The 21,895-nt window shown below is 49.6% G+C and overlaps 4 protein-coding genes across 4 annotated transcripts; 2 read left to right on the forward strand and 2 right to left on the reverse strand.

The window, feature by feature from the left end:
- Window positions 1-3,965: 3,965 nt before the first annotated feature.
- LOC34619844 (V-type proton ATPase subunit G) lies at window positions 3,966-4,703 on the reverse strand. Its single transcript, XM_022733118.1, has 3 exons — window positions 4,622-4,703; window positions 4,317-4,417; window positions 3,966-4,169 (listed from the first exon to the last, which is right to left on the reverse strand). The coding sequence occupies exons 1-3, from the start codon at window positions 4,701-4,703 to the stop codon at window positions 3,966-3,968; spliced, it is 387 nt and encodes a 128-aa protein (XP_022591031.1).
- A 595-nt stretch (window positions 4,704-5,298) lies between these two features.
- Window positions 5,299-6,754, forward strand: LOC34619843. Its single transcript, XM_022733117.2, has 3 exons — window positions 5,299-5,526; window positions 5,691-6,416; window positions 6,575-6,754. The coding sequence occupies exons 1-3, from the start codon at window positions 5,299-5,301 to the stop codon at window positions 6,752-6,754; spliced, it is 1,134 nt and encodes a 377-aa protein (XP_022591030.2).
- A 2,119-nt stretch (window positions 6,755-8,873) lies between these two features.
- LOC34619842 (40S ribosomal protein S11) lies at window positions 8,874-10,311 on the forward strand. The gene is made up of 5 exons (XM_022733116.1): window positions 8,874-8,900; window positions 9,439-9,528; window positions 9,665-9,771; window positions 9,940-10,113; window positions 10,221-10,311. The coding sequence occupies exons 1-5, from the start codon at window positions 8,874-8,876 to the stop codon at window positions 10,309-10,311; spliced, it is 489 nt and encodes a 162-aa protein (XP_022591029.1).
- Window positions 10,312-11,123: 812 nt separating this feature from the next.
- Window positions 11,124-13,158, reverse strand: LOC34619841. Its single transcript, XM_026335587.1, has 4 exons — window positions 12,181-13,158; window positions 11,743-11,963; window positions 11,503-11,631; window positions 11,124-11,280 (listed from the first exon to the last, which is right to left on the reverse strand). The coding sequence occupies exons 1-4, from the start codon at window positions 13,156-13,158 to the stop codon at window positions 11,124-11,126; spliced, it is 1,485 nt and encodes a 494-aa protein (XP_026191372.1).
- Between the last annotated feature and the right edge of the window lie 8,737 nt (window positions 13,159-21,895).

Here is a 21,895-nt window from a genome sequence, read left to right on the forward strand (position 1 = left end):
AAAAGGTCATATCGTGCTTGCAAGCTCGCAGAGTCTTCTATACATGTAGACAACAGGGTGGCCGGAGAACAGCCACGTGCTATCGATCCATCGCAGAAAGTCTATATCCAACAGAAAGGGGACTGAGGTAGTTGATAGCAATAGGAGGCTGAGCTATAATTAAACACTTTCCACTACACTATTTATATTTAAATGGGGATTTGTAAAAGTTAACAATTCGGCTGTCTGTTCGTATCTCTTATTCGTCAGAGAGTACTGTCAGTTCGCTACGAGAGCATGCCGTGTCGTGTAAATGCTGGGGTTGCTCCAAAGGTGCAGCAATGCACAACCTAGCTGCCCCTCTCCCCTCTTCTCTGAAAGGACTTACTGGCGCAGGAGGGGGCGGGGGACAGGGAGGAAGGCAGGGCCCCCTTTGAAAATACACTCAATAACTTGCTATTTTGCTTGTGTTGAGTCTGAAGGAAAAAAGGTTCGTACGGTAGCCTTAGATGGAGTGTTACAATTAATAGCACCGCATAGATACATGTAGTTGTTCCCCCTTCATCCATTGGCTATGGACGCACTAAGGTATCAGATCTTCCTCAAATATATGTGGTTTTGATGAAGCTACTTCCTACTTCAGTGTTCGCTTCTCCTCCGCAATAGACTTTGGAGAAAAAACCTCTGGTGATGGAGGCCGTTGGTGGAGCAACGCCTGTTAAGGCAACACAGGCCATCCTGCAAGCTGGTGTAATCGTGGTCATATGTTTTTGATACTGGTGCTTCAGCTAGGTTTGCCAAAACTCAGAATGGCAGAAGGTTAGAGCAGTATCTCGTTGAGCGTAGCGTGTTGTGATTCTAGATAGAGCAGGAAACCCATCGTTTGTACATTCTGCCTGCGTTCCGCTGTGCCGTTTTGCACAAAGCTCATAACCATGTTGATTAAGGCCAAGTTGGGATTTATATCGCGGTGGGTTTGCTGTCACACTCCTTCTGGTGGTCTGAGATAGGCCCTATGGCAAGCGAATGTGCACTGCAATGCCCAATTTGTCCACAGGTGAAGCCGCGCAATTCTCCTGATTCCGGCCTCACGCAAAGCCTTCCAGTAGGTCTTCCTGATAGGACCCTGACTCCTATGACTAACCAATTCATTGTTGGATCACCAGAAGTCAGGTGTCAGGTTAGCATCTACGCCATTGCCGATAACCTCACTAAATATGCTCGCTCGATCCCGTGCTTCAGCTTGTCGCAGGTCAGGAACTCGCTCAACTCTTCTTGACTCATGTATGACAGCATCATGGTTTTTCCAGGATCAGCACTACGAATTTCAAAAATATGTAAAGTTTGTTACTGCGTGCTGGAGTGTGGGTACAACCCGACTACAGATCGACCATAATTTGACTACTGCGAAGCACCATGAGGCAGATGGACGATGTATCAATCGCACATCTCTGCAGTAATTGTGAGCCCTGATCTCACATATCAAACTGCTTATGGTGGTTTTCTTCCTCGTGCTTAGTGAATTCATAGTACAACAGTATACTCGTTCACCCGTGCGTGCCTCGCATCCCTGGTCTACACTGAGATCCTCCAGCATTCGGGCCTCTACCTGCTGGGCTAAGGTAAGCAGCCACCCTCAACAGCGGAGATATTGAGAGAGCAGCAGCGAGTCAATGCGAATGTATGCGCAACGCTTAATAATGTCTAGCCCGGAATTGAGATAAGCAGCAGGTCCGCACCGTGTTTTGAGCCTGGAGATTTTGTACTGGTGAATGGGCAGGCACTACGATGTGCATAAAAAGGTTAACAGACGAGGAATTTAGTGTTCAAGTGGCTACGACCATTGGCCATCCTCTCAAGAATCAATGCTTTCTCTTGCTGTATTGATCACCCTGAAAGTCGAAGGTGGCACAGAACTATACTGGCTTCTTAAAGAAGTTACCAAGCTCCTCGAACTACTCGTAGACTTTGCCGCGCAGGGATATCGCCTGTGTAGAGGCGAAGGATCTACAGGGAGTCGTAGATGTGCTAAATCCTGAGACCACTGAGCGGCGAGGATGCAGTAGAGGGAGCTTTTAGTAACATGGGTTGGGTAGCGCCAGGCGCAGTGACTGACGAAGAGCAGTGCTAGCTTTGTTGCCTATGGGATAGTTTGCTGCTCTGCTCGGTTCAGAACGCTAGTCGCCGTGAACGCTGCATCTCGTCCTTCTTTGTAATCGTCTTCCTTGAGTGCAGGCTCTTCGTAAACTAGCTAACTTTATATTTGGGTGCTGCCTTGAAGGTTACCGATAGTTGTCGTGGTGTTCTCTACGCTTAGATTGATGTACAGCCACTCGCTGGCTTGTAATCCCTACGTTCTTCTTTATTATTCTCGTGGGCGGTTGAAATAGGCTATGCTGCATGCACCTGCTGTATTCGCAAGCAAACATTGTTTGATGGGGCACGATGGCACTGTTGAACTTTTGCGAGTTTTCGACTCCCTTTACACACTATGCTTGTCTTCTGCTTTTTCGTTGTAGGATGCCTACACATTTGAGCACTCCAACCACAGCGAGCCATTGTGCTACCGCGGTCGTGTAGGCTAGGTCCCTCGTCTGTTGTTGGGGAAGGTTCTTCCTTTCTTCCTTCTAGTTCTCCGAATTGGTTGACGCAGCATTTGCTTTATTCATCTGCACTGCTTTTGAGTTTTGCCTGCTTGGGTAGTGGCTATAAAAAGGAACTCTTCCGCTGCCGTGCATGCAGTTGCTTACGAAGAACAGGAAAGGAATGAGTTGGCGTGTGTTTGGAATGGGATAAGGCAGAGCCGGCTAGAATAAGCGAATACACTTTCCTTCAAGCGCTGGGTTTATCTAGGCTTGAGTAAACACCTGACTAGTTGATTAGCCGATCACATATCTTATTACTTGGAGAATACTGCTATCTCGATTCGAGAAGAGGGTGTATTGTGCGCACGTGCCCTAGATGCTGTGTGGAGCTAGCTGTGAATGCATGAAGCGCTGAAGGCTGCAGTAGCGCGCACCTTAGCCGTACCACTCCCCTCCTCTTCAGATCTATGTGGGGCGCGGGCAGGAAAAGAGATGTTTTTGAAAGACGACTTCATATTCTGTTTCCATTGTGTGTGGGGTCGAGTGTCTCCCTGCGGAGACGTGAGAGGAGCGCAATCGTGTTGCTCGAGCTACTGGATATTCAACAGTTTCCCACTGGGAAGACTTTATGTGAAGCTAAGCTTCTGCGTGCCTCCGGCTAAGCCCAGCCCGAAAGAAATAGGCTTCCGTATTTTCAGTAGGCTACTTTAATCAGACTCACCATTCATTCAGTAATCGCTGCATCTTATGCTACTCCCTCAGTTTCCTGCTATATATAGAGGTGCACAAGCTGCGCAGTGATTGGCAGGTGCATAAAGTGTGACACCTTAAAACAGGTGCTGCGTCGTTAACGAGTGCAACTGGCAAGGATCCTGATTATCGAAGTACGACTTCAGCATGCTTTTCTTGTGTACACAGCCAGATATAGCAGAACTATAGTATACATTATGCTTAACTCCCCACAGATTGGAGGGATAATTACTGCAGCTAATATTTTCCACGCTTTAGTTACCGCCCCAGTTATTCACGTTCGTGAGTGTACAGGCTGTTCACACACCTGGGAGTGCCAAAGCACACTCCGTAGTTAACAAAGCACGAAGCACAGCCACATTGTACTTGTCGCAAATGAGAGCACTGTCAGGATTCGGCTTGACCCCAAATGCCCTGCTCCCAACAAGGAATCAAGCCTAGGAGCATGGCCCCATAGAACATTGAGCACGGTGCTTTATACGCACCGCTCCATGGAATACCTCCTTGCCCCCTGCAAACACAATGCTTGTGCGGTCGAGAAGCACAGAGTAACTACCGGGCCAACCATGAGCAAAGTTACTTGCTTTGCTAGGAAAGCCCCTAGGTAAGAAAAATATGCCACTGCACAGGAAGCCCACAACCCTATCAATCTCAGGGTTCCATTCCTCGCGCGGCGTAAGTGCGAAGCACGGCAACTTTCTTGGAGCCGACGACCGTGTCAACATCCAAAACCTTTTCACTAATAAATGCGAGCACAGCGTCCTTATTTGTCATATAGTCTTTCTTGATGATCTCTATGTCCAACTTAGTGCGGTCGGCGAGCTCGTTTGTCAGAGAATCGTCCTGGCCGAGGCGCTGGGTACAAAAAACACCCCCGCAAATGCATCCACAAGGCATACACAAAGCCTTCCTCTTGCCACTGTAGCTAGATTATCCCCACACCAGCAATTCAGCAGTAATTCCAACACTACACGGATAGACAGAAACTCGCGAGTTTTCTACCTGCTCAACTTCAACCTTGAAGCGTTCCTCTTCCTTGAGCCGAAAAGCCTTGAGCTCTTCCTCCGCGGAGAAGCGAGCATCCTTTAACATCTTTACGCGGTCTTTGAACACATCGAAGCAAAACATGGGTTGTCAATAGATGAAAGCCAGAACTCGAACGCGGACGTACAGACACGATTGAACTGTTCCTCTGACGTGCGAAGCTTCATGTAGTCGTCAGCAAATGCCCCTTGAAACTGTGTACCAACAATGAAGCAGCTACACCGGTATAAAATGCCTGGTTTGCACAGCCAGGTGTGGCTTACTTTCTTTTGCCTTGTGGACAATCTCCTCGGCTTCCTCTTCCGCCTTCAGCAGCTGCTGAATCAATGCGTTGGAGGTCTTCATGTTCGCTTATTCCAAATTTCGCGGGAAGGAGGAAAGGAATTTTAAATAGAGGATAGGCAACCGGTAGACGTGAAGTACTAGTAGGAATGCAGATCAGCAGCAACCAATGTGTGCTGCTGGAGTGACGATCACCGTGTGAATAGTCTCCAAACGTGTTTTTACACTCCCAGCCGTAGATGGGTAGCGAAATTTCGTTTGGTTCCCTAGATGAGTTTTATGAACGCACTTTTAATGAAAACCGTGCATATCTTGTGCAGGCCCAATCCGTAGCACACACGGGCAACTCCACTGGCACTTCGCCAAGTGCCGGCTGCCAAAGCTAACCGATGTTGCTGTTCTCAGGGTTGTCCAAAGCAGCGCATTTTGCAGCAACACGCTACCGCTGCCATCAACTTCACGTTGAGCCTAGTCCGATCTGCGTGAGATGAACAGTGGCACCAGGCCCCAAAAGTGCGCCCACCGGCAGAAATCACCCTCAGGCCCCGATTAAGATTGTAGTACTCCCCGCTAACACAACAGGCACACCATAGTGAAGCAAGAATACAGCTATCTGCCAGCTACAGCGCTCACAATCCATCGGAACAAAATACTGCCGATGGGAGCAGCGCATGCGCTTGGGGGCTACAAAGTAGCTAGGGTCTTAGCTCTATCAAGTTGGTATACTAATTGGCATTTTAAAAGGGTGATATCTCGTCAAGCTAAACAGTTATTGTTAGTGTTGTCCATAACTGCTAAATTGGCAGTGCTCGGTCCCGCTGCATTCCAACGGCATGCTGTTCACGCTTCCACCTTCATATGTTTGGACGTATTAGCCCTTGTGGAAGTGCCTTATCCCAAAATTTTGCCGCAAGGGTTCCTCTGCATACCATGAGCAAGTCCATATGAGTCATATGGCTAGGCGGTGCTCATCCTCGCATTCCAGCTTCGCGTAAATAATGTTGGTTGGTTGTCCCCTGGACAATCAGTGTAACCCCGCAATGCGCAGAGCCCAAAGTGGATATTGAAGGAGTTCATGCAATGAACAAGGACGTGAAATCACCGCTACTGGACCGTTGCGAGGCGGCTGAAGGGAAGCATGCCGCATCTGAGAGCCTACCAACTCGCCAAGCTTTCGAGGCCCTTATAGAGCCCTTGAGCTTACAAGCGCCTCTCGATGATTTAGGGAGCGTCCAGCCTCCCAGTGCATCAGAAACTCGCAAGTCGCCCTCTTTTGTCGCCGGCGTGTCAGAAAAATTAGCTGCACTCGCTAAGCTCTTGCGCAAGTCCCCAGGAAACACTGAAGGTGGAGCAGAAAGACGAACTATTCAGGCTGAGCCAGAGCCCAGACAGGAGCAAGGCCACCCATTGAAATATCTAACGTTGGCGGCTGGTGTGCTCACTGGCATCTGGGGATGGCGCGCTGCGCGATCCATGGAGCGGGTGGTTTCCCGGCGTTATTCAGATATTGCATACCAAATACGGCGGCCTGACTCGATTAGTGCTCGCATTAGCGCCTTCAAGTTTCTGGTCCTAGGTGGGCTTGTACTTCCAGGATCGGGCGTTGCGTTCGTCAGCTGGCAGTCCCGTCTACAGCTGTCTCGGTCAGCTGGCGCCCCTCACGAGCCCCCGGATACCGACAAGCCGCCACTACAGTCTACTGACATTTCTAACTCTAGGCGACCACTTATCTCCGAAGTGCTACCACTAGGAGTACAGATTGAATTGCGTCGGATGGTATGTCTTTAGCGGAGTAGGAACCGGAAGCACCGCAATCCCAAAGCGAGCTTTCTACAGGTGCTTCTAGGAGAGGGGATCTTGGGGTTGATACGTGTCGAAACAGCAGTTAGACGTCAGTGTATCCGCAGTGTGGTGGTGTGTGTCTATTTCTTCAGGCTGTGTCATTCCGCGGTGGCTTGGAGGCATTTGTTGAGGCTGTTGCACCGTCAAGGGAAAAGTGGGCAGAATGGGCAGCAGGTGCGCGGGTATCACATATCTCAGGCTTTCAGCGACCATCAGCTGTGGGCTCCCGCCTGCCCACGTGGGTATCAGAAGATTCCAAAAGTGCAGATTGATCTGTTATTCCGTATTACAGGCTAGCTAGTAGCCGTTGCGTCCAGCCATTCCAATACACCCCCTTGACGTTTCGTTTTATTGAGAAAATCGAATGAGCAGATATGCCCTGCCTTATCCGTTAGAAATAACACGTTCCACTGCAGAAGAAGTACTCGGCTCTAAAGTAGTTTTCAGCAGGGGTAGGTGTGAATGCTCACATAGCGCGCTAAGCTACTCTTAAACGTTATTCAGTACATAGGTTCAATATAGCTGGGAATCAGTACAGAATCTATCATTCGGATCCTCTGTTCGTGTATCCTATCAACTGAAGAGTACAGGATATTTGATACAATCTACATATACCCTAGATGTACAAATAGCTGTGAATGCTCGGGGTGCCTAAAGGGCGCAGCAATGCCCACACAAGCTGTCCCTCTCCCCTCGGGTCGAGAACTCTGAGAAAGATGGGCGGGGGAAGGCAGAAGGGATTTGGAAAGCATTCAATAGCTCTATTATACTCGTAACGAATTTGTATTAAGCTCCTTATCAAGGCCTTAGATGGTGCATTGCACTATCCCCCTTTCATAGCCATACAGAAAGGAAAAAATTTTAGCTTACTTGCTGCTCCACCCTCTAAGCTCTAAAAGCATTGCATTCGCAGCCAGTTGCATGCAGCAGCTGGCGCAAAACCGCAGAGTTTGGATGCTTATCGCAATGAGCTAGTGCTACTCTGCACAAAATAAGATATACGGCCAGCAACTGCCAGCAAAACAAAAAATTCAATTCCTTGCTAATTCCTAATCTAACTTGATTAGTGTAGGAGAAACGTCCAAGTATAATTGGGCCCGGCACATGCTGCGCTAGCTGCCTTGCGCAATTGGCTGTGAATGTTGCGAGAGCTTAAGGAATGCAAGATCCCTCACCCTAGCTGTTCATTTGCCCTCATGTCCGAGCTCTGTAGGGGTAGGGTAGAGAGAGGTAATAAGCCATGGCCTAGTCTAGTCTCCTGTAGCCTCTTGCTGCTGCAGAAGTGGACCCTTGTGGGGCATTGTGTCGCGCACTGCGTTGCGCTACGGCTTTTCCCACTACACAAAATTATGTGTGGTTCGGAATTATTAGAGAGTCAACTATTTGGTTTTTTGTTCATTTCTCTTATTTACTACAAAGTAGCGGTAGCTCAGTTTGATAAGGATCGGCGCTGCATGTGGGTGCGCCCTAGGTGTTGTGTGCAACTAGCTGTGAGTGCTCATAGTGTCTAGAGGGTCCAGCAACGTGCGACCTAGCTGTTACTATCCCCTCACGCCAGACTAACATATAAGTAGTACACTGGAAGGCCTAGTGCAGCGTAGCGCGCGACACATAGCACCACATGGTTTCACCAAAATGTTTGAGTCTTAAGGGGTAAGAAGACGGGGAATAGGAGGGCTTTTTAGAAGAATACGAACCAAGTCTGTATCAAGTATACGTCGAGTCTAGAACTAGATACCTCCCTACGGAAACATTAAATGCTGTACGTAAGTATCCTTTGGATGAAGCCATGGGGGTGCAGGCTCGGAGAGAGGAGAGCTTATTGAGAATGGTGCATTACATTTAAGGTGTTGATATGAGCTTGGCCTAAGATTTCCCTTTTTGAGACCCTGGAAGCCTTAAAGTCTGGATTGTGGCTTCATTGGAGCCTTACAGGACATGCATGGCTCCACAGAAGGTCAAATAAAAGCTCCCATTTGTATGTTAAGTACACCGGCAAAAACGTACTTATGGAATAGCATTATGAGGAAGCATAACAGCATGTTGCACAAACGCTCAGGGTTTTGGGCGCCTGTGCATGCCCAAAAGTATTCGACGAAGCTGGAGAGATTGCCTCGAACCTGTCACTACAGAAGGTAGAAGGTAGATATAGAACGCTAAGTTACAATTATATTCAGTGGTAAGTTAAAGGGGGCACTCTTTAGTGTAATATTGACGCACAGCACTGATGTGTCTTTATTGGGGCTGCTCCACGCACCCCGGGCTGTGGGGGCTTCCACAACATTGGGGGCAACAAGCTTCTGCTTGTGGCAGGAGCTGCAGCGTTTCTGGCATGTATACTTTAAAGCCGGGCCCAGCTACAAGAAGTTGATCGAGTTCTTGCAGCAGAAGATGTCGGCAACGCAGCAGGACGTGCAAGTGCGTGCAGAGCGGCATTTCTACCCTAGGGCCTGTTGCCTCCAGCGGGCCTCATGGACTTTTGTTCATTTGATACCAGACTAATGGGATCATATTCTTAAATTGTATGGTTTCCTAGGCTTATTGAGCTTCTCTGACTGGCAGGCAGGGGTGTACGCTGCCTTCGGATTGCGCAGCACGCCGTTGGGCCTCTGCGAGTTGGCTCTAGAATCGAATCTTGCCGCTGCAAACCACCAATATGCTCTCTTTTCTGTTTTGACGCTACATGAGCAAAGCAATAGCTGGTTTATTTGGTCTTCGACGCATCTTACCACTCTGCCCCACGTTATTTCAGAGCTCATGCGTGTGGGGTGGAGAAGGCTCATGCTTGCGAGTCACTTGTTGCATCCTCATTTTTGTCTGTCAGCTGGGAGCTTTAAGGGAAGCGAGCGATGGGCAGTAGGTACGAGAGCAGCGGAGGCAGGGCCCCGTGCTGACACACCTGTAAGCGCGTGATTAGCAGGCTAAATGGTGCCACTTGCATGTTTTTTGCTCGCAGACTGAGAAGGCCTTCCAGCGCCAGCAGGGGGTTTCTCAATCGGCATTGGCCCAGTCTTCTAGAAAGAAGGGAAAGGCGCGGTACTGGAGGGTAAGATGCGTTTTCCCATGACCTGGTCATGAGGAGGGTGGCCGTCACACGAGACGTTTGAAGATCGTATCTCATGATCACATCTAGGGGCATATATTAACCGGTTGTGGGGTTTTCTTGCCTATGTGTGTTTTAGGAAGTAGGCTTGGGTTTCACCACACCCCGCCTCGCGAAAGAAGGCACATATGTCGATAAGAAGTGCCCCTTCACCGGTAATGTGTCCATTCGTGGCCGCATCATCAAGTGAGCTCTCTTACGAAGTAGAAGCTCGGATTCTCGCATTCCCGAGAATTTTAGACATCATCGGCTTTATATATGATGCCGCTGCATGCGACTAATGTATTCGTGTGGCCATGTCCGAGCTTTCGCTATTTTAGCCGTGCACGCGTGTTTGCCGACATTGATTTTCAGGGGTATGGTGATTTCCACGAAGATGAAGCGCTGCGTGGTGATTCGTCGCACATATTTGCATTGTGTGAGCAAGTACTCTCGTGTTGAAAAGCGGCATAAGAACGTGTCTTGCCACCTGGCGCCGTGCTTCGAGCAAGTCAAGGAGGGCGACATTGTCACCGCCGGGCAGTGCAGGTGAGCACTTGTTCAGAAATGCGAATACCACTTCTTCCGCCTGCATCTAAAATCCCAGGCATAGGGAGAGGTGACGGCTGGTCCCCTCTGTTGTTGCGTGCGCCCAGGCCCCTATCGAAGACAGTTCGTTTTAATGTCCTCAAAGTTGAGAGCAACCAGGTCTTCGGCAACGTGCGCAAACAGTTCCGTCTCTTCTGAGGGGATCTGTTTAGCAGGAATTATCTTCTGCTCAGTTTCTACCAAACAGCCCTCTGATAAAGTGGAATTTGGTTGGTTCTTCTGCGGATCGGACGTTCTCGTCAGTACACCTCGATATTCATTATCTTTGAATGACGGTCCTATTGGACGCGTCGCGTAGGAACTGCGAAATCGAGTTTAGCGACCAGCGGCAATATTAAATAGTGTGATACTAGCATTCTTAACAGTGTTCTACGGAATGGACAACACGTATAGTTGGTCCGTAGTTCTTCGTTGCCCAGTCAATGTAGATAGCGGATGTTGTGAGTTTAGCTTATCGACTGAATATGGATGACCAGAAGTACGAGGAACATTCCAAGTTGATGCTGCGGGGCATGCTCAAATTGACTCCAGTTTGTACGGTTCATGCTCAAATTGGCGTCTCAAAATTGTCTAAAGGCTAAGGCTTTCTCTTGGTGGCGCGCCCGCGGGGAGGGTCGCCAATGGCCCAACAGGTCCCTTGTTAAGGCACATGCAAGAGCCATAAGCTAGAAAGGCCTGCCCTACCAAAATTGGCGGGCCATTCGGTGGATGGGCACATGCCTGGACGGATAATCCTACGCACGACTGCCATTCGTACCCGCAGCCACACTGAAGCGGCCGTCTCATATCGACTTGTTTCCTAGGACCGCGCGGTTGACACTTCGATCCACTTGTGAAATATGACAGAAGGGATATCTCGTGGCTACTCGTTTAACCTGATGCAATTATAGAGCCACGGCCCCTACACTGGTGTGTGGCGACCACCGTAGCGGACGCTTCCCTCTGCTAATTCACCTGCCCATGCGGAGCTGCCTCTGCTTCTCATTCAAGTAGCCGCGCACAACCACCGGAGGAGGGTAAGGCGAACTCGGAAACGTCCCTCGTTTGTCCCGTCGCTTCCATTTGTTTTCGTACTTTCGGAGGGGTGGATCGCATACACTCTGAAAGCTGTGCACACCCAGGCCGACGCAAAGAAAAAAGAGTAAACAATACAAAATGGATCTCCACGCACCTCCACGGCACATAGGGATGCTCCTTTACTGTTCAATGAAATATCCGCGGATATTGTGGCTCACTGCAAATAACTCTACCTGCAGCAGTATAGGAAGTCCCAGTGACACTTTTACTTGCATGTTGGAATGCGGCTTTCCTCTAAAAAATTAGGCTTACCAAAAAGCAGAGTCGTCCATCATCCGCAGTGCTCTCTCTGGGTCGTAGTTGGCACGGTGCAACAACTTGTAAGCGAACTCGGGTGAAAAAGGTTGCCAGCCGGGGCGAACCTTCCAGCGTTTTGAGCACCTGCAATGGCCCAAAAGAGATACATATAAACGCATCGGTCTGGCTAGTGTCAACCAGTGGGACTGCACGCCAGCCGACTGTGGATCACATGAAGAAGGATTGCCACCTCACTTGATAAGGAACTCTGCCAAGTCCTTCTGCGAGTTGATACAAGATTTCGAAGCCCGTTCTGCTAAGCACTGTTGTTTTGATCGCTCCATCAGATATGGGGAATACACGAGTAATGGGCCCAAAGCCTGACTCTGTGCGCCATCAGCTAGGGATTGTTCAGCAATGGTCGAAAGCGAGTCGCTCTCTCCGCGGGCCAAGAAAAAATCTGGAAGGTGAGGCACCTAAAGGAACGCAGTATGCGTAATTTACCAACGCACTGGATGGCGGGAGCCACGCACCGAAAGATGTGAGCCGGCAGACGGTTGTGTGGCTCCTGTTGACAATGGATTGCACGGAAGTACAGAGAACCATAGCTCTATGGCACGCAAGACAAACCATGTCGGGAGAACCGTCACGACAACACCTCACACCGATCGTGGCGGCCTACGGAAAACTAACCTGATGATTGGGCCCCACATTTATTCTTGTTTCATAGTCCTCCGTTGCCTTTGTTTTTCTGCGCCTTGTAGGAACACAAGACGGCATGGAGGGCCACGAAACCGCCGGGGCAGTCGGATGATATATAGGCGACGGAGGCACTGGAGCTGCATTTTGTCGAACAAAGCGTGAATCTGGGAGGCCAGTGGCTGGCTTAGGGTTCCCAGGAGATGATGCAGCCGCAGCGGAGGGTGCTGCCGCTGCTGAGGCACATTCTGGGCAGTACCAGTCATCTGCGTTGGCTCGAAGGCGAGGCCTGGCGACAACCGGAAGACAATCTGCGTGGTATGACTTGACACAACCATCGCAGCAGACAACTTCCCCCCCCCCACCACATTCATTGCAGATACTATCGTTGCTTTCCTTGCCGTCGCTCTCTGCGCCTCCCGCATCACCCGTGTCGTCTCCAACAGCGCCGAGTGCAACTGTCTCCGCAGTAACACCTCCTGAACCCTCGACAGCAACTGCCTCGTTCACTGCTTTCGCTACTCCATTCGGGACTGGTCCCACATCTAACGGCTCAGGACCCAAATCACCATTTCGGTTATCCTGTGCTTCGACTTCCATGGCTGCTTCCCCGTGAGGCCGTGAAGCTGTGGGCGCCTCTGCTCCCGCACAGCTTCCCGATGCTGCGGTGAGGCTGCGTAACATGCTCTCCTCACTCGCTTCCTGGTCCGTAAGAAGAGAAGCCTGCGAGGACTGCAGGGGGAGTGTGGGAGGGCGACTTCCGCTGACAACTCCGTTCAGTGGTCCTCTAGCAGACAGAGTGGGCAAGTCATCACACGTTTGCTGGTCTCCTTGGGACTGCTCTGAATCAGGCATCACCACGGTGTCTGCATGCACCGTCGGATGCTGACTAGCAGCCTGGGCCGCAGACGCTGCAAGGGGTTCCGTGCCGTTCGCACGGACGGCGCCAAAGGCGCAACGCTCCTCCTCCATGCTTACAGCTCTACGATGGTACTCCAACAGCTTTTGGCACACAGGGATTCACTTTTTCCGCCGTCTCGAGTGCTCCTGCGTAGAGTCCGCCGCCTAGCGGGGGACGAATGAGCAGCTCTCTAATGGTGGGAAAACCAGGAACTCGCAGACAGACAGATTAGCTGACTGGAAAAGACCGGATGATATGATTATGGAGGGAGTACACCATGTTATGTACGTGCACTCCGTTAAGAGTTTACGTGGCAGAAGAGTAGGGGAGTCGGACAGTAAAAATGATGTCTGCTCGATGGCCACGCTGGATTGGGAAGCTAAGCGGTTTCCACGCATTCATTCACGAGCGCAAGACCAAATGTCACAAAAACCCCTGGATGAAGAGCTGTCAAAAACCAGTAAATGCCGGGGAAGCAAACCCCCTGAATAGCCTGCTCCAGCGGACCAGCATGACCCTGCCTCTCGCCCTTCAGGGGCTTCGTGTAGTTTCAGCGGCAGCCCCTTTATAAGCACCGGCAAGACCCAATTTCTTGAAATGCACAGCCAAACAGCGGACAATAGCTGCGTCCACTAGGGGCCTGCCGTAGCGGCCCCTCAACATGCAACGGTCCCGTGGGTAGAAATTATGCCTCTTTTTGGTGGCTAATGCTCTTGAAGGCTTCGCGACTGCGCTCTGAAGAGCCGTCATTCACCTCCTCAGTGAGAAAATGGGTGTACTGGGACATCGGTGACTTGGAGGGGCCGGTGGGCGCTGTGCAGCGGCGGCCTCGTAGCCCCAGTCAATCCATTCAAAATGACTCAATTCTTCTTTAATTCTTGAGATGTTTGCATAGCATGGCAGATTAACTTATACAGTAACTGTCGTAATCGGTATTCTTGGGATCTGCTCACTTGACTACCCGTCACTGCAGCTCATGGCATTGCAGACACCGAACCCTGAGCTAAGCAACTCCACCATCGCAACTGCATCTATTCTTTTAGATAAACTCTCTCAGTTGTAGCAAGATAAGTATAAATGAATGAATGCAGCAAGAATGTGTATTCGTATGGCCGCATCTGGATTCATGTTTGCAGTGAATGGTGGTGCCTGACGCAGGTTTGATGGTACAGGAATGCTGCTTTTACAAAACAAAGTCGCGGTTGGCACTTCCTGAAAACTGGTGAACTACCATTAGCTAAGCTCAGACAGGCCTGCAAAGCGTTAGCACCAGGCCTGATGGCCTTGAATACTTGAGAACAATTTGTGGATTCTTTTACGTGTCTAGGGCTGTAAGGAGTGGTGTTGTGTGGGGAGTGACGGCATTAGTGGCTAGCTGCTCTTAGCATAATCCCTCACTCTTCTACCCATTAGCTTCCAGAGCTTAAGAACGCACCTCAGTAGGGTCTTTGACAGAAACAGGCGGGACTCATGAAACATGCACTACCCGGAAAGAAGTTAAGCTGGTTTCCTATTTGTCAAACTTGGCTCAAGGCCTTTCCTACTGATTTGAAAATGCAGCCACTGCAGCTACATATCAGATGTTTAACTAGTTTGGGGATACGGTAGATTCATAAGGGTACTCAACCACTCCAAAGTTAACGCATCAAGAATATCACACCTATTTGAAAATCAGGGGCCCTGCAGCTCAGTACCACGAGACAATTAATCAGATTCAGTAAGCTCTGAGCATAGTGTGTAGTGCATCAACATGCCTTCCATTGGAAGCTGTACATCTTGGTCAGATGTACTATCCAGTGACACTTTGTAGTAGCTAAAGTGCTCCTGCCAATGTTTGGTCTCACCCCTGAGGCTATGTGCTAATATGCTGGCTAGTTGCCTTGAGCGAGCAGCAATTTACTATTGATAGGCGAATTTCGTTTTGACTCTGCAATACATGAAAGATACGACAAACATAACTTAGTATGGTAGAAAGTGCTTTGGTGTAGCTTGCTCCGCTACACCTTGCCCATGCTGCAAATCCAGCTTCTCGTGGCCTACATCTGCCTGTTGAGGCTAGGCTAACTTCGTTCAAGACACTGGAAGGGCCTCTGACCCATCGCTATCACTCAGGCAGGCAGCAATGCGATAATTAATGCAGCTGAAAAGCAAAACGGGAATCACTTGCTGAATGGGAGCAGAAGAGAAAAAGATACAAACACTAGCCAACAAAGAATGAAGGATCGACTAACAGAACCATGGCGGCTCGATGGCTCGCTTTCGTAGGGAAGCTAAAGTATGTGAGCCTTCTGTTGTGAAGACATACAAGGCACGTAGATTGTGTGGCGAGAATAAAGACAAAACTCTAGTTCAACGGAGCCTCTGCACATCCCTAAGCAACTTCCGCATGCAAATACAGCCGGTTCAATTGCTGATGCAGGCTTCCCCCACCACACTGTACTAGAGCTTCCGTCTACTGTTTTTTGCTCCCAGTAGTCTCGCAAACCAGTGCTTTCACGGCTCGCGGAAGCTTCCGCCTCCACGCGGGCCATATGCCTCCGCGGCGAGTTCCGCGAATTATTCTGGGTGGCTTAAGTTTCTTCAAGAAGCCAATTCTTGATAGCTCTGTCGCATCCAACTTTTGGAGATGCCTGGTAGAGCAAGAAACCGCATTGATTCGGGGACAATTGCAAATGGTCATGACCGCCTGGCTGCAAACTACTTCGTGGGGCCACTTTTTGGTGCACCACAGACAACCTGCTGATGCCCCAAAATCAAATCTCCAGGCTTGCAACACAGTCGACCGTCGCTAACCAAAGTGTCACCTTAGGTGGTAGAAGGTTGGTTAGCGATTCACTGACAAAGCAACTGAACGTTGGGGCTTTCCAAGATGATGGACTACTTGAGGCTTGAGAATCAAATGACCGCAGTTCCTGCGTCTTTGGTTGAAACGGAATAGCCGATTCGGGAATTCGCAGACCTATTGGCTTGTCGAAGCGGTGCCAGCCGGCCCTAACCTGCAGTTGAAGTCGAGCAAGAAGCGAGAGCCAGAGGGAACCCCCACCACTGATTAGCCCTTGGCAGGCCTCCAGGAACGCACCTTCTATTGTTGCGGGAGACTAAGTCGTATAATCCGATTCTGTAAGCGCACACAAAAGGACAAAAAACTTTAGCAAGGGGATCGGGCTCAGTAAAGGTAGTCTGCTTGGTGAACAAAGAAGACGCGTCAGGTAAACGGAAGGCCCTCATCCAGGATGCGGAGCAGCGAAGGGAGCTATAGAGGATGGATCTCCGGTCACGAATTGACCATAGGTTTACTCTGTACTTACTCAAGCTTACATTAGCTTTCAACAATCGGTAGCGTTACTTGACACTGGGATGTGAAGTGGATCTGTTGTCAGAGGAGGCGGTGCGGAATTGCAGCCTGCCTGTTCTCTGCCTAGCGTAGGGCCGGGGACTCAGGTTTGCTGACGGGCAGCAGAACGCACGGATTGGCAAGGCCACTGCTATTAACTACCACTCTATATCGTAGTCGGATTCTATCAGCAACTCCAGAACTTCCATGTAGGGCATGTGCACCACTACGTAATCCTTGATATGCCATGGGTGACCCAATAGAAGGCCCACAGGGGACCACGCCTGCGCACTGTGGATGGAAGTGTGCGGAAAATCGCTAGAAAAGCCAGCTTTTGGTCACCGCAACACCGCTAATTTCATGTATCTGAAGCAGCGTAGGTTTAGTACCTCGACAAAGTGAGGCAGAGACTTCTTGTGGAGAACTTAGTGGCGCAACAAGAGAAGACGGTTCTGAGCGTGCATTTCGCCCCGCCAAATCTGTAACCGGTAACTTGTCAAGGAATCCAATTGGGCTTTCAGCTGACGAACAGCAGGAATGAGCAAGTGTCAAGAAGGAGTTCGCTGGTGCGCTCAAGAATGACGAGCTGCCAGCAGGCTGGCCACCAGCTGGTTGTCCAGAGCACTGAATTGGGCTCACTTCCGGCCAAACCTAAGATATGTTATAAAGTACTGGGAACCCCTACAGCACAAACGGGAGATTGAGTGGCAAGCGAGTGAGTCTTTAAAAAAGGCATGGTGCAAGTTATGGATAAGCGTTTTTGGGCATAACCCGGTGTTGGTGCTGGAATAGGACGGACGGCGGCGGGTGTGTGTTGGTTTTGGGCCTGTTAACAAGAATGCTGTGATTGAAATGCTTGGGCTGCTTCCTAGCTGCGAACTATCTGCCGCACTACTCGGATTAACAGTCTACTTGACATCGGAAACCACAGATGCCTACTTACATACCCCCTTTACCCAGATCACAAGCACGTAACAGCCTCCCATACTCGAACCCGCAATCTCGAGCATACCTGTATGCCATTTACACATCTTAATGCGTCAACTCTTTTGCAGCGGCAGCTTGATCGGGGACTGCTCTGTGTGTGTATCAAAGAGGGATGGAATGGCTGTCCGCATGGACGATGGCTCAGTATTCTGCCTGAATTCTCAAGAATAGCTACAGTAGTTATGGCATGCGCTTCTACTGCGGTGGGACAAGCGATGGCAGTCAAAGGTGCGCAAGGGCTTGTTTTCGACGAGAACATGTTTTCCAAATGTGTTACGGCTGCAGAAATTGAGCCCTATCCGGCCAAAATTGCAGCAGCCAAGGCTTAGCCTTTACCTTAGCCCACCTGCATAGTCGTTGAGACGTTTTATGGGTTCGCAGCTTAGTACGAGATTTCACTCGTTTGTTCACTCGGTTGGTGCTTCTTTGACTGCTTTACTCACCGAAGAGCAGTCTGTGTTGTGAACGCCGGAGGCCGATGCTGCAGCAAGGACGCCTATCAGCCGCCCTGCAGCGCCTCCGGTACTAAGTTTACGAGATTACCGTTTTTTTTAACAAGCAAGAATAGCAACATAGCTGTGGCAAGAACTCTTTGCAGCAGGCTACTAGTTCTCCAAAACACCAGATTCTTGCTTGCTGCTCTCATTGCTCCCCCAAAGCTAAGCAGCGGTATAGGGTGCGGAAAAAATTGAATGCAGCCTGGTGGGTCGCGAGGGTAAAGCTGGGACTACTTATAGGCGCCGCATTCTACTAAACAGACCGAAAAGAGTCTTCGGTGCTCCTTACGAAGTGTTGAAGACATAGCCGTAGAGCTATTCCCTGGCTTCGGCGGGCCTTACAGTATGACGAAATAGTTTATTATATTGAAAGTACTACCAACGGGTTGGCTAACGCATTCTGACGACGCCCAAGAGATCTTGCAACGCAACCTCTTCTGTCTGTGATGCTTCGCGGTTTTTAAATGCGGCATCGCGTACGTCCCATACTTTCGACACCCGTGCCTTAGCTCCTTTCGCCAGAATCCAGAATAACAAAATGGTGAAGCACTCTCTCGTGAAGAATGCCCGGCTATGGTACAAAACAGAGTGAGAAGGCCATCGTTTGTTCATTATGACTGCGCTCCATATGTGTTCAACACACCATCCATGGGTGACAGGCACAGCCTTTGCCGAGCTCGAGAGATTCCGGCCGCTGCACCAGGAAAGCCTCAACAGCAACACCAGCAACAGCACCAGTGTTAACACCAGCAGTAACACCAGCCGCAAGACATGTTTGCAATGACAACGAAGCCGCAACTGTTCTTTGTTAATTACTGAAGCTGGCGGTCCCCATACCATTTCACTGAAATGTTCCTATTTGCTGTGTACTATGCGCTCGATAGGCTCACGATTCAGTACTTTTACGACTCCCTGTAGAATTTTCGGCTCCACGCAGGTCATTAACTTCCATTTTTTGTCCATTTTGACGGCCCTTCGCAATAGCGTTAGCTCAAAGCATAAAAGCATGCTGTTTTGGGCCATGATGGGGTTCACACCGCAGTAAAAATCTCTCACGATTTTCTTAGTGGCCTAGTATTATTCCGGGGCAGAGAAGTATGCACTGCTATGCCCAATTTGTCAGCGGGTAAAGCCGCGCATTTCTTATAAACCCGGATTTTTGCAAAGCCTTCCAGTGCCTGAATGGATCTGGCCTACTATGCAAATACAATTATTGCCGGACTCTTGGAGGTCAAGGGTTAGCATAGCATCCACGTCATTCTCGACAGACTCAGCAAGTACTCCCAGTTCACCCATTGTCTCCACTTTGTCACGCGTCAGTAGGTCGCTCAGTTCTTCTTGGCTCCTGTCTGGCAGCTTCACGGATTCCACAGGATCAGCCATATGACGCTATGTCCCAGCTGAAAAGCTGACCATAAATTGACCACTGCGAAGCACCATGAGGCAAATAGAGAGAGAAGGTGCACGAATCGCAATGCTCCGCAGTCTTTGCGACTCAGGGCTCACACAAATCCATTTGATTTCTTAATCATCGACCGGATTGATAATACAGCGGCACACTTGCCTGTCCGTTCCTCTCTTGCATCCCTGATCTACACTGAAGAGGTCCTCTAGCATTTGGGTCACGACAAGCTGGGCCAATGTTAGCAGCCACCCATAACAGCGGAGATATTGAGAGGGCAGCAGGCAAGTCAACGCGAACGTATGCGCAAATCTCAATAATGGCTAGCACGGAAACAAGACAAGCGGCAGGTCTGCAAGGTGTTTCGAGCCTGGAGATTTTGTCCTGATGGATGGGTAGGCTTTATGATGTGCATCAAAAGGTTTCCAGACGGGGAAGCTTGTGTCCAGGTGGCTACAACCATTGGCCATCCTCTCGAATATCAATCCTTTTTCGTGCTGTATCGATTCTTTTACAGTTGGCAATGCCACAGAACTATCGATATTGGCTTCCTAAGGAATTTTCTGAACTCCTCAAACTATTTGTGAAGTTTGCTGCAAAAGAACGTGCAGGAGATGGATTGCGAACTATTCTCTTGTCTTGAGTGACGTTGGCCTCAGCATAGGTGTGGATCATGACGGGGTGTGTTTTGAAATGGGGGCGAAGGCGTAGCGGACCAAACTCCACTTGGGCACTTCCTACTACTCTAGTTACATTCAATCAAACCTTTGTGAAGAAGTAACTGATTGGTTTAATTGTCTACATATTATTTGCTGCAGAGTCCTGGTAGTTCGATAGATGAAGACGTAATGTTGTGTGCATGAGGCGAGGCAGGAAGGGGCTAAGACGAGACGGCAAAAAGATGGGTTAGCTTGTAGTCTGCAGGCGTACAGACAAGCAGTAGAATGGTTGGGGGCCCAAGGGGTTGCCAGTTTACTGGACCACCAGTTTCGCTGCCTGGCACAAAGCAGGTGAATGAGCAAACCCCCCGTCCTTGCAAAAAGCAAGAGGGCAGCTGATGTCTTCTATACTATAGAATAGGAGTCAAGGTAGACGCTTGCAAAGCCATGACCTTTGAGCTTGAATGAGCCAGTGTGATCGAGTTTACCAAGATGAGCCGAAGCTGTGCGGTGGTATCAAAAAGTATTCTTGCCCTATCAGGTGCTTCGCGCTACACCAAAGCAAACACGCTATCAGTCGCAGTTTGGGGTTTGAGCCTCACCACACAGTCCACGCTGCCACGGGGCTTCGAAGATGAAATTGCAGTACGGTAGAGGTAGCAAATGGGAATAGAACTACAATTTGTCCCAGATCAAGATAACGAATAATGACAACTAACTTAGGTATAACGAGACTTTTGGAGGCTAGGATACTTTTTAGCTAATGAAATCGCTTCGGGGTGGGCTGCTGGTAGCGGCCATGGTGTACAGTTTTATGAAGTATTCGGGCAGCAGCAAACCTTCAGTGCACGGCCTCTCTCATCGCTACCTAAGGTGAATGATCTGAAATTATCCGACTTTTTGTGGGGGTTCACTGGTCTGCTGAGCGGACTTCCTGCTATGTTTCGTGCTGCTGTTGCTAATTACTGCTCCCCACCCTTGATTCAGTGTCCAGGAGTCTCTAGTTTTTTAATCTTATTGAATCGACAAAGGACAAGCTTCTGTGGCTGTGGACCGGTGTGAGCACGCTTTTCGCAAACAGCTCGTTGCAAAGACATGTAGATGAACAGTGCTTGCCCAGGAGTGGGACTCTCAAATAAACAAGAGAACATGGTAGTCCAAATGAACTTACAAATCAGCACGCGTCCTTCCCCAGTCATTCACTCTCTAGTTTATGGCTTTGCGGTCGCAAATGCGTGGAAGAGCAAAGATGAAGTCATCTACTTATTCCCCGACGTAGCCACAAATTTAAGCGGATAAAGGTACCGAGTTCAATAGAAGTAGGGCAATAGACTAAATTGGTAACGAATTGTTCCTGGCCTGCTCTGCTACCCCTGAGACAGCAACTATCGCACTCGTCACTATTTTCTGTCTGCCCAGCACTATGCAGAAGGTCTGAATCTTGCAAGCGCGGATGTGCCATGAAATTCGGATGAAAGCAAATGTGAGCCTTGTGTTGCCGACCCTCGGTGGAAAAGTGCTTTTCTACAATCGACATATAAGCCTACATTTCCCCGTTTCCTCCTAGCTGGAGCCGCTGTTGAGGAATATCTTGGTAATGCGCAGCGGAGAAGGGCAGTCCAGTCTTATGCACGCCACAACTGTATCCACCTATGCACAAGCGCTATTGGGTACAAACCATCCTTGGCCAAAGGTGTTGAATCATTGACAATGCACCAGGTAGTGTTATAGCGGACTACATATTTGACTTTTTCCCGACAAAAACAACCTTTCCCCCCTCCGCCCTAGTGACAGTTTTCCGAGTAGTCAAGCAACCGCTCGGGGTTGCCTGGAGGTGCGGAAACTAGTTTGGCTCCCACTGCATTTTTGCTCGCCTGTAAGCCTCCCACAACGCAGCATGGCTACTGAGAGCAGCCCTTTAGATACCGT

This window comes from Cyclospora cayetanensis, unplaced genomic scaffold (genome assembly GCF_002999335.1).
Source record: "Cyclospora cayetanensis isolate NF1_C8 unplaced genomic scaffold, CcayRef3 CcayRef3_contig_73, whole genome shotgun sequence".
NCBI classification, from domain to species: Eukaryota; Apicomplexa; class Conoidasida; order Eucoccidiorida; family Eimeriidae; genus Cyclospora; species Cyclospora cayetanensis.

Coding starts and splice junctions, on each gene's coding strand:
- LOC34619844 (XM_022733118.1), bottom strand. CDS start 4,703: ATGAAGACCTCCAACGCATTGATTCAGCAGCTGCTGAAGGCGGAAGAG. Junction 4,418..4,621: donor TGTCCACAAGGCAAAAGAAA/GTAAGCCACACC, acceptor ATGTGTTCAAAG/ACCGCGTAAAGATGTTAAAG. Junction 4,170..4,316: donor TCAAGGTTGAAGTTGAGCAG/GTAGAAAACTCG, acceptor TTTTGTACCCAG/CGCCTCGGCCAGGACGATTC.
- LOC34619843 (XM_022733117.2), top strand. CDS start 5,299: ATGGGAGCAGCGCATGCGCTTGGGGGCTACAAAGTAGCTAGGGTCTTA. Junction 5,527..5,690: donor ACGTATTAGCCCTTGTGGAA/GTGCCTTATCCC, acceptor CAATGCGCAGAG/CCCAAAGTGGATATTGAAGG. Junction 6,417..6,574: donor AGATTGAATTGCGTCGGATG/GTATGTCTTTAG, acceptor CTATTTCTTCAG/GCTGTGTCATTCCGCGGTGG.
- LOC34619842 (XM_022733116.1), top strand. CDS start 8,874: ATGTCGGCAACGCAGCAGGACGTGCAA. Junction 8,901..9,438: donor CAACGCAGCAGGACGTGCAA/GTGCGTGCAGAG, acceptor TTTTGCTCGCAG/ACTGAGAAGGCCTTCCAGCG. Junction 9,772..9,939: donor ATTCGTGGCCGCATCATCAA/GTGAGCTCTCTT, acceptor ATTGATTTTCAG/GGGTATGGTGATTTCCACGA.
- LOC34619841 (XM_026335587.1), bottom strand. CDS start 13,158: ATGGAGGAGGAGCGTTGCGCCTTTGGCGCCGTCCGTGCGAACGGCACG. Junction 11,964..12,180: donor ATGTGGGGCCCAATCATCAG/GTTAGTTTTCCG, acceptor GCGTTCCTTTAG/GTGCCTCACCTTCCAGATTT. Junction 11,632..11,742: donor TTGGCAGAGTTCCTTATCAA/GTGAGGTGGCAA, acceptor GGGCCATTGCAG/GTGCTCAAAACGCTGGAAGG.